At 46.4% G+C, this 13,189-nt stretch overlaps 1 protein-coding gene across 5 annotated transcripts in view; it reads right to left on the reverse strand.

Annotated features, from left to right (window-relative positions):
• exoc6b (exocyst complex component 6B) overlaps nucleotides 1-13,189 on the reverse strand; it is a 65,327-nt gene that overhangs the window by 27,858 nt on the left and 24,280 nt on the right. For all 5 annotated transcript variants that reach the window (XM_079371145.1, XM_079371144.1, XM_079371143.1 and 2 more), the window contains exons 15-18: nucleotides 12,812-12,921; nucleotides 6,436-6,547; nucleotides 5,807-5,941; nucleotides 5,522-5,710 (exon numbers count right to left, since the gene is read on the reverse strand). In XM_079371145.1, coding sequence (XP_079227271.1) covers nucleotides 5,522-5,710; nucleotides 5,807-5,941; nucleotides 6,436-6,547; nucleotides 12,812-12,921 — 546 coding nt within the window. The remainder of the gene's footprint in view (nucleotides 1-5,521; nucleotides 5,711-5,806; nucleotides 5,942-6,435; nucleotides 6,548-12,811; nucleotides 12,922-13,189) is intronic.

Here is a 13,189-nt window from a genome sequence, read left to right on the forward strand (position 1 = left end):
GCAGCTGTCACTGCTGCGTCTGACGAGTCAATGTGAAGGGTTCAGAGGTGATTGTTGTTATTAACTCACTGAATGAACTTGTGCTTCTGTGTTTGAGACGTTTAAAGTCACATGACCACGCTGCAGGTCTGCTAGCTGCAGGTCTGCTAGCTGCAGGTCTGCCAGCTTCAGGTCTGCTAGCTGCAGGTCTGCTAGCTTCAGGTCTGCTAGCTGCAGGTCTGCCAGCTTCAGGTCTGCTAGCTGCAGGTCTGCCAGCTTCAGGTCTGCTAGCTGCAGGTCTGCCAGCTTCAGGTCTGCTAGCTGCAGGTCTGCTAGCTGCAGGTCTGCCAGCTTCAGGTCTGCCAGCTGCAGGTCTGCTAGCTGCAGGTCTGCCAGCTTCAGGTCTGCTAGCTGCAGGTCTGCCAGCTTCAGGTCTGCCAGCTTCAGGTCTGCTAGCTGCAGGTCTGCTAGCTGCAGGTCTGCTAGCTGCAGGTCTGCTAGCTGCAGGTCTGCCAGCTTCAGGTCTGCCAGCTTCAGGTCTGCTAGCTGCAGGTCTGCCAGCTTCAGGTCTGCTAGCTGCAGGTCTGCCAGCTGCAGGTCTGCTAGCTGCAGGTCTGCCAGCTGCAGGTCTGCTAGCTGCAGGTCTGCCAGCTTCAGGTCTGCCAGCTTCAGGTCTGCTAGCTGCAGGTCTGCCAGCTTCAGGTCTGCTAGCTGCAGGTCTGCCAGCTTCAGGTCTGCTAGCTGCAGGTCTGCCAGCTTCAGGTCTGCCAGCTTCAGGTCTGCCAGCTTCAGGTCTGCTAGCTGCAGGTCCAGACTTCATGGCAGGTATTTGTTCACGTCGCTCAAGAAACACCGCAAATATGAAGTCTGGTCTTCGAGTTTCTGGGGCATTTTTGTGAATGTTTCTCTTAGAATATAACCTTGACACACACACACACACACACACACACACACACACACACACACACACACACACACACACACACACACACACACACACACACACACACACACACACACACACACACACACACACACACACACACACACACACACACACACACACACACACACACACACACACACACACACACACACACACACACACACACACACACACACACACACACACACAGAGCCAGTGCAAACTGCTTTTTTCAAGGACTAAAAACCACATTTGGTCAGACAGATACCAGGACTGGATTTTCTTTCTTTTTTTTGTGTGTCTGGAGTAACAAGTGGTAAATACATCTTTATATTATTTTGTCATCCTTTATTTTTTTTTATTTTTAAAGGAGCAGTCTGTAAAATATCTCCTGAGAGAAATGATAAAGTGCTCTTCCTCTCTGATCAGATATCAATGAAACCCACCACAACTGGATTCATTTCACACATAGCTTCTATTTACATCTATTTACATCTGCACTTTATTTTGTAAATACTTGCTGTTCTTTTTATTTATTTTTTTTATCCTGCACTACGAGTCAATGCAGCGAAATTTAGTTCCTATCTGCACTGTAAAGTTTACATTTTGAATGACAATAAAGGAAGTCTAAGTCATGCCCCCCCCCCCCAAGCAAGGTTGGAGCTCTCTGGGTATGTAATTACTAAACGGGGGAGGGGGCTCAGCTGGTTCAGATATAAGGACCGGAGAGGGGGGGGGGGGGGTCCAAGGAAAAGGTGGGGAACCCCAGGTTTACGGTCTTTACCCAAACAGAACTGGTACACAGTACAAAGATGTGTTTGGGATAAAGTTTCAGGCACTTGAACACAGATTCAGGCAAACGTGCATCACTTGTTTCCCATCTCGCATGCTGGTTGGTAAAAATCTTGGGTTTGGGTATTAAGGGGGGGGGGTCCAGAGTTGTTGGGTTAACAGGGTCAGTCAGGGAGTGGTAAACAGCACGCTGTTACAACAACAACCCAGATACTCACCGGTAAAGTGGCATGTTCTATTGGCGTTCCCTACGGTGAAAAACATAAACCGTGACATTTAGCGAGCGGCGAAACATCAAAACCTTCGATGTCATTAATGGACGACATTAAAACAGTTGAAGGAGAGTAAGGGAGTCGTTATGGCCCCATGGACGGTTTTTTTTCCACCTCAGTGTGGAGTATTTATTGCACGTAGGCTCTTTGGATGAGGCTAATCTGGCGGTTTGTAGCAATGCGCTGAAGCTCCATGGGGAACTGACTAAGTCCTGGATTCACGGAGGGGGGGGGGGGGGAAGCTGCAGCCAAACCTCCTCGAAGCACGGCAGAAAAACCCGATCAAGGAGCTTATGGGGCATAAAATTGGCGAACCGTGGCCGGAGCGAGGCCTAAAATTGAGGTTATTATTTTCACTCCTGAGGCCCTCTCAAGCCTTTCCCTGATCCATCTTTAAATGTGAGCTCAATTTGATTAGGAGTATTTAGCTAGCACTAAACTCTAAGTGGTATTATTAGCCCTCGGATAAAGTAACACTTTCCTCTCTGGGACGATGAGCATGTGTGTCCAAAGTTGTTGAAGAAACTTGAGCCAGCGGAGCTTTCTTAGTGCACGTCTGCTTCCAACTAGTAACACTGAGAGCTGTTAAAACAACCACATAAGCACAAACACACACAGATAGATGGACACAGAGCACGCCGGGCTGGTGCAGGAATGCTGCAGTGTCACGGTAAGCCTTCATTTAGCAGCATGTGTGTGTGTGTGTGTGTGTGTGTGTGTGTGTGTGTGTGTGTCGGCTTTCCGAGCGCTTACTGTTACTTGCATAACGTCCCGGATTTTTACAGTCATAAAAATACAAAACAATCACTTCTTCTTGGATTCTTGACGCCTGTCCAGTAACTGTTTTGGAGCTCACATCTTTTCTGAACTCGCCCTGCGCCTTTGTGTTTTTTTTTCTCCGGCATCCCCAAATTTGATCTATTCTCTTTCGCTGGAGTTGTATCGAAACATATTGTATTGATTTAACTCCAACCTTTAACCGTTAGCGACTCAGGGGATAAATGTGGTCATTCTAAAGTACCACACATTTTGTCTCTACTGATAGACGGAAGCAGAAGCAGGAAGTTTAGCTGAGGCAGAATCAGAAGCTACTGTGGTTCATTTTTGTTGTTCATCTGCTTGGAATCCAATGAGCCTTTAAAGGAAGAAGGTGCAACAGGACCTGCAGTGGGACTAGCATTGGGACTAGCAGTAGAACTAGAAGTGGGACTAGCATTGGGACTACCAGTAGGACCATCATTAGGGCTAGCAGTGGGACTAGCATTAGGACTAGCAGTGGGACTAGACGTGGGACTAGCAGGACTAGCAGTGGGAGTAGCATTAGGATTAGCAGTGGGACTAGCATTAGGACTAGCAGAGGGACTAGCAGTAGGACTAGCATTAGGGCTAGCAGTAGGACTAGCATTAGGGCTAGCAGTGGGACTAGCATTAGGACTAGCAGTGGGACTAGCATTAGGGCTAGCAGTGGGACTAGCATTAGGACTAGCAGTGGGACTAGACGTGGGACTAGCCGTGGGACTAGCATTAGGACTAGCCGTGGGCCTAGCATTAGGACTAGCCGTGGGACTAGCAGGACTAACAGTGGGACTAGCAGTTGGACTAGTAGCTGGACTAGCAGTGGGAAGAGCATTGGGACTAACAGAAGGACTATAATTAGGACTTGCAGCAGGACTAGCAGTCATAGCAGCAGTGCTAACAGAAGCAGTAATCTTTTATTCTTATTTTTATCGACTCCCATCAACAGGATCTCGTTTGTTGTTGTGTGTTGTTCTACTCTTTAACACTCTCTTTCTTTGGAGGGTCATACCACCCAGCGATTTAGATCCATAACATCTGATCTACTTAGGAGGCCCCGCTCTGCGTGTGGGTATGTGTGTGTTAAAGTGTGTGTGACGGGGTCATGTCCGGGGCTCGTGAGGGTGTAAGAAAAGCTGCTTAGAAGTGCTGGAAAACACTTAGCTCGACCACCTTGTGTGTGTGGCCTTCTGCCCTTGTGACCCGCTTTGGACAAATCTCTGGGCCAAATAATCTTTCAGATAATTTGTGTGTTCATGTTTGTAATCCCATTTCATGAAGTAATGGGAACAAGGACTAGGAGTGTTTTTCTTTTTTTATATACAGTGTACAAGTTTTAAATACCTTTCTTTAACTCTGGGTGCACTTTGTCGAATGGTTTATTATTTTATGGTTTGAAAGCTAAAACCAACTCTGGTGCGGACCAAAGAACCGACCTCTGGTTCACTTACAAACGAGGATCTCGGTTCCCTTCAGACCAAACAAGGGAAGTGAACCCAAACAGCAGTGCATTGTAGGTTGAATTTGGCCGTCTGTGAAGAATGTCGAAAAGGTTTTCCGAGCAAAGCTAACGTTGGTATCGCTAACAACACAACTTCAGTCCTTCTCTTAGTGCAGCATTACAGCCAGACGGCAGAAGATCGGAACTACAGCCCCATCTAGTGGTGAGTGGCTTCACAACATTTGACAGACTAAAGAAGGGTAAAATGAGCGACCTCAGACTCAGCTCCATATATTTGTAACTTGTATATTTGTATTTTTTTTCCCCCTCCAACAAACGAAAAAATACAGACTTTATCTTTAAGATATAAAACAATGCATTATTCACAAGCTAGCTAGCTTTTTCAAGAAGTTAAATGATGATTAAATAAATGTTCCCATGAATGAAATGATGAGAAAGATGGAGGATTGAGTTCATACAGGCTCCTGTATCAAAGTTGTATAATCCTGAGTATTAGTAAAGTGAGCTAACGCACACTAATGACTTTAAAGCATCTGACGACTTAGAATACTGAACATGCTAATGCTAATGCTCAGCCAGACAGACAGATGTGTTGTTGTTGTTTTGTTTTTTTCCCTGACAGCGTCACGTGGAAAATGTTTTATTTCTACACGTCTACACTGTGGAAACAGACTCCTGACAGTCCGGCGTGCAGACCGTAATGTGGTCAGAGCCGGGCTGTGGAGTCAATAGCCTGAGCCGCTGTGTAATCGGGTGCCGCCGACCTGACCGAGACCCTTTAATGAGCTTAGCGGGCCCCATGTTAACGATCTAACCCGTAACAAGCCCAAACCCGGACCGACTAAAGCAGATTGTCCGGCCCTGTGATGTCTCAGGCTAACATGCACAGAGGCGGGTCAGGGGGCTTATACAACACACACACACACACACACACACACACACACACACACACACACACACACACACACACACACACACACACACACACACACACACACACACACACACACACACACACACACACACACACACACACACACACACACACACACACACACACACACACACACACACACACACACACACACACACACACACACACACACACACACACACATCCATAGACCAGGTGTATATAAAACCACAAACTGCTACAAATATGAAGAAAAGTAACAAAATGTGAACGTGCAGATTTAATCCATTTCTATTTTCCCCTTTGCCTTTATAGACGTGTGTGTGTGTGTGTGTGTGTGTGTGTGTGTGTGTGTGTGTGTGTGTGTGTGCGCACACACTCACGGGCAGGTTGGTGAAGACACTGAAGGTGCTCCTCAGGAAAGCGATCAGGTCGATCAGGTAGTCGCTGGCGTCCTGAGTCCCGCCTCCCGGCACGGGGGCCATCCAATCGTAATCCGCCAGCTGCAGGAACTGGTCGATCTTTGCGTTCAGGCTGGTGTAGATCTCCGCCTCGGCTGCGTGGCGAGCGTCCTGCGAGAAAGAGCGAGCGTTTGCATGTACTCACTAATAATAAAAGGACACAAGCAGAGAAGTAAAAGAGGAGGAGCTTCAGGTTCTCGGGCGCACCTTGAAGGTGGAGGTGCCGTACAGCTTGGTGGCGTTCACCGTGTCAGGCGGGACGTTTGTGATGTTTGATATGAATTCCTCCAGGAAGTGGCAGCTCTGCTCCAGGTGGGTGGTGTTAATGATCACCTGCACCAGCTGAGAAAACCAGAGAGAGGTCAGATTTATAAAAAAAGAAAAACAGACATTCACTGATTTATTTTGAGCTACATTCTCGTCGTTCGTTTTTATCTTAACCGACCTCATTTGGATTTTTTTCTACATATTTGGATTCTGATTCAGACGTCTCACTGCGACTGTTTTAAAATAAGAAGTTCGGCATGTTTATGTTTCCACAACATCTTGGTTGCTTCCTGTCTGGTTTTAAGGATGTTTGGGTTGTGAAAACAAACAAAGCACAGGAAGTGGAAATTAAATAATCACACACTCGGTATGACAGGTTTGAGACATCAAAACAACAGACTGAGAAGAGGAAAAGACAAAACTGAGCTGGAAATGTTGGGAACCACCGAACCTGAACAATGGACTCAACTCGCTCTGATGGAAGGAATATAACAGGTGCTTGTTTTATCTACACACACACACACACACACACGCACACACACACACACACACACACACGCATGTAGCACCTCTGCGAGCCCGACGTTCTTCTTCTTGATGGCGTACTGCAGACAGTTGCTGAGCGTTCTGGTCAGCAACAGATTTGTGGACTTGCGGATCATGTCGTCGACCTCGGTGGAGCTGAGGACACACAGACACACACACACACACATCACATGTATAAACTGCTGCTAAGTGATCAGACACACACACACACACACAAGCGTCTGCGTCTGAAAGCCAGAACAAACAGTTTAGGTGAAATGTTCCCCGTCTGTGAATCTCTCCGTTTGGGAAAACTGGAAAATGTCAGCCAATTCAAATGAGTGCATTAGCATGTCGGAGCTGTCAGGCTCATTAGCGGGCCGGCACAGCTTGAATTTTCCTGATAGTACTTCAAATCATTTGGGGGGGGGGGGGGGGGGGGTTCAACTATTTTTAAATCCCATTGATAATTTCTAACATCTGTCTACAAACCCTCCAGTGATGAGAGAGGTCCATCCTCTCCGTCTTCTGCCTGCTCCACTTTTCCCCTTCATGACATCACAAAGGGCAGAAGCCCCTCCCCCCCAGGGTGGGTGACACTCCCACCGTCAACAAAAAGGACATGGAGCCAGAAAGTGACAGTAGGCCAATGGAGGGAGGAGGCAGTAGCTCGGTCTGTCGGGACTTGAGTTGGGAACCGGAGGGTCGCCGGTTCAAGTCCCGTCGCCTCGTTCTACGTCATCGAACTTCAGTCTTTGTATTGCTGCCCCCCCCCCCCCCCTTGAAAAACAAACAAACGTATGCATGCTTTCCCGAAATCAAAGGAACACATGGATCCCTCCTGATAAAAGACACGGCGTGTTAAAAAGGTGGATCCATCCTCGAGCCTCCGCAGACTTTAATAAGTCCTAAAAGGACGAGCTGAGCTCGGCCAACACGACGCGCAGAGAGCCCGCCAAGAACTCAGCTCCAATTTACAGCAAAAACAAAGGCTTCCACGGCGCTAATCGGACCCACTTAGAGAACCACTGACTTGTTATTATGTTTGAAATGTGGCCGATGTTCGGGGGAGGGGGGGGGGGGGGGGGAGCCCACATACGTTTTCAGGAGTCTGATATCACGGCGGTTTGAATTGTTTTGCGTTTAATAATGAAAGATGAAGTTGAAGGCCTCGATGAGAGAGTGTTTAACGTCTGTGATACGAGTGAAACAGAAGACCGGGGGGGGGTTTAGTAGAATCACAGGCAGGATGATCTCTGAACATTTATCTGTGGAACATATTTGTAATAGTGTTGATCCGTCTCGGCCTCAGACGAGGCTCGACCACCGCTGCTGTTCTTCCCCCACATGACCGTGATTGGAAGGAAAACTTTACTAAAAGCCGTCCCAAGTCACGGCCCGCAACCGTCTCCATGGTCCGGTCCAAACGAGCCCAGCCAGGTGAGTGTTCGAACCCGCGGACTGAACAGAGAGTCGCTGGAGGTCAAAGCCAGCAGAGATAATGATCACCATCTCACGTTGAGTCTCTGCGGGACGACGGAGAAGAATCCGTGTTCTGCTCGTGTTTGAGTCCAACGCGCTGTGGGTAACAAACACATTCCAACCAAATCAGCAAATTATCTGTGACTGGAATTCAACCTAAGAACACACACACACACACACACACACACACAGAGAGAGAGAGAGAGAGTGCGTCGCTTAAAGCGGAGCGAGAGCTGGAATTTCAAACTGTTTCCAAAAAAAAAAAAAAGTGCAGAAGAATCCTAAAAACATTCCGACAATTTGGGAGCCGGGGGGATAAAATTCCTCAAGCGGCAGAATTGCGGAGTGGACAAAAAAAAAAAGGGGTGTGTGTGTGTGTGTGTGTTTTGAGAGCGGCGAAAAGTCAATGCTCGTGAGCTCAGCACACACACACACACACACACACACACACACACACACACACACTTACACAAATACAGACGCGCCGCAGAACTCAGATAGGATTTCATGATATTTTCGCTGCCATCAGTCACAATAAATGCGCGGCGGTCGACGCTGTCAAGCGCGGGCCGAGCGCCTCAAAGTGCAGCCGTGTTTACAGCTCGTGCGGGTAATGGATGGATACATGTGGGGACGTTTCCAAAGAAATACCCACAGAGAGCAAAGGAAAACACTGCAGAGAGCAAACACACCGCGGCCCTGATGCCAGAGTGAAGCAGCGATTTAACACAAATCAACTGATGCCATAAACTCTCTCTCTGTGTGTGTGTGTGTGTGTGTGTGTGTGTGTGGGTTATTGCTTTGTTTTCGTGCACCCATCGGTCTGTCAAATCTTTTCCGAACAATGGCATGCAAATATAGTTCCTCTCATATTTTTTCTTTCACCCTCAAATGGCTCCTTAGCACGACGCTCTCCATCATTCGTCAGGGAAACAGCACTACTGACACTAAATAGCACTCGCGGTTCAACTGTCCAACCGCCCGCCGACTGAAATAAACAGACGTGAGTGAGAGATGATGAAAGAGAGAGAGAGAGAGAGAGTGGGAGTTTGGTTCAGTAGCACTAAATGATGGGTTGTGGATGTAGAACTTGATATGAACCTGGAACCAGGTTGAGTTGAGGTCTTTGTGTAAGCAAAGCTCAGAGTCCACCTTTAAACAGGTAGACTGAATGATGTTCACTACATGGAGGTCGACCAAGGTCACTTTGATCAATTTCAGATTCCTTGGTGCTAAACGACCAAATGAGGAAAATTGGACCCTGCTAACTGAAACTGGGACGATTAGTTGGAAATGTACAAAAACAAATTCTACCTTTACTGTACACACACACAAGATGTATACGAGAGCTTAAGGACTTCTATGAATGTTTTTAATTAAGAATCACAGAGTTCAGTAGGTGTTGTTCCACCTGACAGATGTTCAATGTCATGTGTGTCTTTGAAGCTGCTACTGGATGCTTTAAGTGTCCATCCAACCAACAATCCATCCAACCAACAATCCATCCAACCATCAATCCATCCATCCATCCATCCGTCAATCCATCCATCCATCAATCAATCCATCTATTAATCCATCCAACCATCAATCAATCCATCAGTCCTATCCATCCAACCATCAATCCATCCAACCAACAATCCATCCATCCAACCATCAATCCATCCATCCATCCGTCAATCCATCCAACCATCAATCAATCCATCCAACCATCAATCCATCCATCCATCCGTCAATCCATCCAACCATCAATCAATCCATCCAACCATCAATCAATCCATCCAACCATCAATCCATCCATCCAACCATCAATCAATCCATCCATCCATCCGTCAATCCATCCATCCATCAATCAATCCATCTATTAATCCATCCAACCATCAATCAATCCATCAATCCATCAATCCATCCAACCAACAATCCATCCAACCATCTATCAATCAATCCAACCATCAATCCATCCATCCATCCGTCAATCCAACCATCTATCAATCAATCCATCTATCAATCCATCCAACCATCAATCAATCCATCAGTCCTATCCATCCAACCATCAATCCATCCAACCATCAATCAATCCAACCATCAATCAATCCATCTATCAATCCATCCAACCATCAATCCATCCATCTATCAATCCATCCAACCATCAATCCATCCATCTATCAATCCATCCAACCATCAATCAATCCATCCAACCATCAATCAATCCATCCAACCATCAATCCATCCATCCATCCGTCAATCCATCCAACCATCAATCAATCCATCTATTAATCCATCCAACCATCAATCAATCCATCAATCAATCCAACCAACCATCAATCAATCCATCCAACCATCAATCCATCCATCTATCAATCCATCCAACCATCAATCCATCCAACCATCAATCCATCCAACCATCAATCCATCTATCAATCCATCCAACCAACCATTCATCAATCAATCGATCCATCTATCAATCCATCCAACCATCCATCAGTCCTATCCATAGAACCATCCATCCAACCATTCATCCATCTAACTAATTGCACTTGCTGCTAGTTCTATTGGTATAACTCAAATTTGGTGCAGCTAACATATCACAATAAACAACTATAAACAAGATGCACGTCTTTAGAAAGATCCATGATGACAGTCCTCGGTCCAAGGTGAGGCCTCGGCCCAATCCGTATCTCTGTCAGACTCCAGGATGTGCTCGTGCTCGCTCATATTTCAGCTTCAAACAGAGCTAACTGCATGTGATCCATGCGGGACTGAAAGCACTTGGCACGAGGGTCCACGGTGGCTGGATCTCTTCTGGTGTCTCTGATTGAACAGCACGCTCAACCATTTGATTTTGAATTGGCCGATCCTTTTTTCGATCGCGTAGAAATCACGTCCGAGGGGAGCCGTCTCTTTCATCCCTACTTGTCTCTGTTTCTTTCCAGTCCTTCCTCCAACAGGCTGACCGAGCCTGCATGCTTTTTCTCACCAACACCCATTTCGCAGTTCAACACATTCACACCCACAAACCCTGAACCCGAGTTTGGGGTCGAGCAGAGTGTGGCTCAATGGCATCTTCATGGCAGATTGTTCTCTCGGTTTGTTTTGTACAGATATCAAACCAGCTCACTTCAGGCTATGAATCCAGGTGCTTCTACATCTGGAGGGCAGGTTGATGGCTTTCCCCTCAAGCATTCATCTTCTCCTGCTTCTGCTGCGCTCTATTGGTTGAATAAACCGAGGTCAAACAAACGGTTCTAAATCCAAAAGGAACACTTCTGCCTCTTGGGCCATGCTAGGAGATGTTTAGACATTTCAAAGTACGGCCTGGTGTACGTTCTGTTGAGGACGACTTATTAAAACTGATTCTGCAAAGTTCCATTGAAGCTTCCTGAGGATAAAACAGAAGCAGTCCTTTCAAACTAAAACTACGCAATATGTCGAAAAACCTTCCAGAAGTATTGCCCAAAAATGATTGTGTTCATCTAGTAAATACATGAGCAAGAAAAAAAAACTTCTTTGGAAGGACAGCTGGATGAATCTTGTTCGCCTTAATTACCCAAAATGTTGATGGTATTTTCTTTTTTCTTCCCACCAAAAGATGTCAAGACATTTAAAAAACAACCGAAACGTTGTCCTCCGGTAGCCTCGTGGTTAGTGCGCATGGCTCAGGTACAAACCTTCTCACTCTCCACACTTACAGTCACTTTCCTTTCAAAATAAAGGCCACAAAAAGCCTAAAAACAAACGCATGTGAACCCCCCCAGAAGGTAACGGACTTGGTATACCCAAAGTCATCAAGGTTAGCTTTCTTGGAATGATACATTTTCTTACCAAATTTCATTGGGATCTAAAGATTACTTGGTTGGAACCAACGTGGTGAACCAATCGACCACCAGGCAGACGATTCCCGTCCAAAGATCCGAGCTGTTAGCGTCGCTAAAACAACGAAAAAATCTCACTAACAGACATCAGCCGTTCTGTCCAAAGTCAAAAGTGCAATCGAAGGATCTGAAACGGTACGGCACGTCATAAAAGGTGAAGTTGAAGCAAACTCTCTTTCCGCCAAATCAGAATTACAAACAGAGGTTACGGTCAGAGGTCAGAGGGGATCAATGACCACAATCCTGCTTCATCATCAGCTCTGCTTCCGGACCTGATGCGCCTGTGTTTGAAGCGGGCAGGAAGGCCTGCCGCCACGGTAACCAGATAGCAGGGTGTGTGTGTGTGTGCTGGACCGTAAAAATCAGGCCAGGTCAAATAATGAGAGTCATTACTCTGATTGAGAAGAGCGATTAGTGCTGTCTGGTCAGAAAAGGAGACATAAAGAGGAACTGTTACACACACTAAAAAAAACATCTGTCTGGACTTTTTTCTGTTGCTTCAGACAGATGTTGAGTTCAGATCATTTCGGGAAGAGGGAGTGTGTTAGCGGGAACATCTGAACGACTTCCTGCCAGAGAAAGACTTTCAGGGATTTTAACAGAAAAAAGGAAGAAAGGATTTTTTGTTTTTTTATGATGATTTGGACGGAAGTCATCAGTTTGAATTTCCCTCGTGATCAATAAAGTATCTATCTATCTATCTATCTATCTATCTATCTAACATATTTAGAGTCTGCTTCTAAATCAGTGAGACCGCATCTGACCGTGTCTGAATATCAAATATCCCTTCATCATTCCTATAAATGAGACCAATCCCTCCTCCTCCTCCTCCTCCTCCTCCTCGTGTCTCTTTGCTGTTTCCACCAGTCACAGATCAATCGTGCCTCTCTGGTTGCTTCCCCTCCCCCACAGGAAGTCAACTCACTAACACGAGAATACACAAGAAACACGTCATAAATAAACTCAACTTTAGGAGCCCATGTCGCCTCGTATGTTGATCTGTGTGTGTGTGTTCGTCTGGTTACATCCCAGCCTGCTGAATCTGTGGGGGGGGGGGGGGGGGTCTTACCTGAGATGCAGGTCTTCAGAGTACTTCAGGCAGGCGTAGATGAACTCTTTGATCAGGCAGTAGACTTTTGGCACAAACTCGGAGAAGGGAAGCTTCTTGGGGAAAGGAAGCTGGAAAACGGAGCAGAACGAGGCATTCAAGAAAAGTTTCAAAAGCAACCTCGTGGACATCCAATCAAACCTCCAGACTGGAGTGATGAGCGACACCCTGCTGATCTGTCCTGGTCTCAGACCGGGCAGACTCCAGATTTTAAATCAAGACCAGCACTGACAGGCTGTTCATCCAGGTCATTGCTGTGATCAGATGTTTGTAGTTTTTCTATAATCTATTTATGATTTGATTTTTATCCCCTCATCATGGTCCTGGTCTTGACTTGGT

This window comes from Symphodus melops, assembly GCF_947650265.1.
Source record: "Symphodus melops genome assembly, chromosome: 20".
In the NCBI taxonomy this organism is placed as follows: domain Eukaryota; kingdom Metazoa; phylum Chordata; class Actinopteri; order Labriformes; family Labridae; genus Symphodus; species Symphodus melops.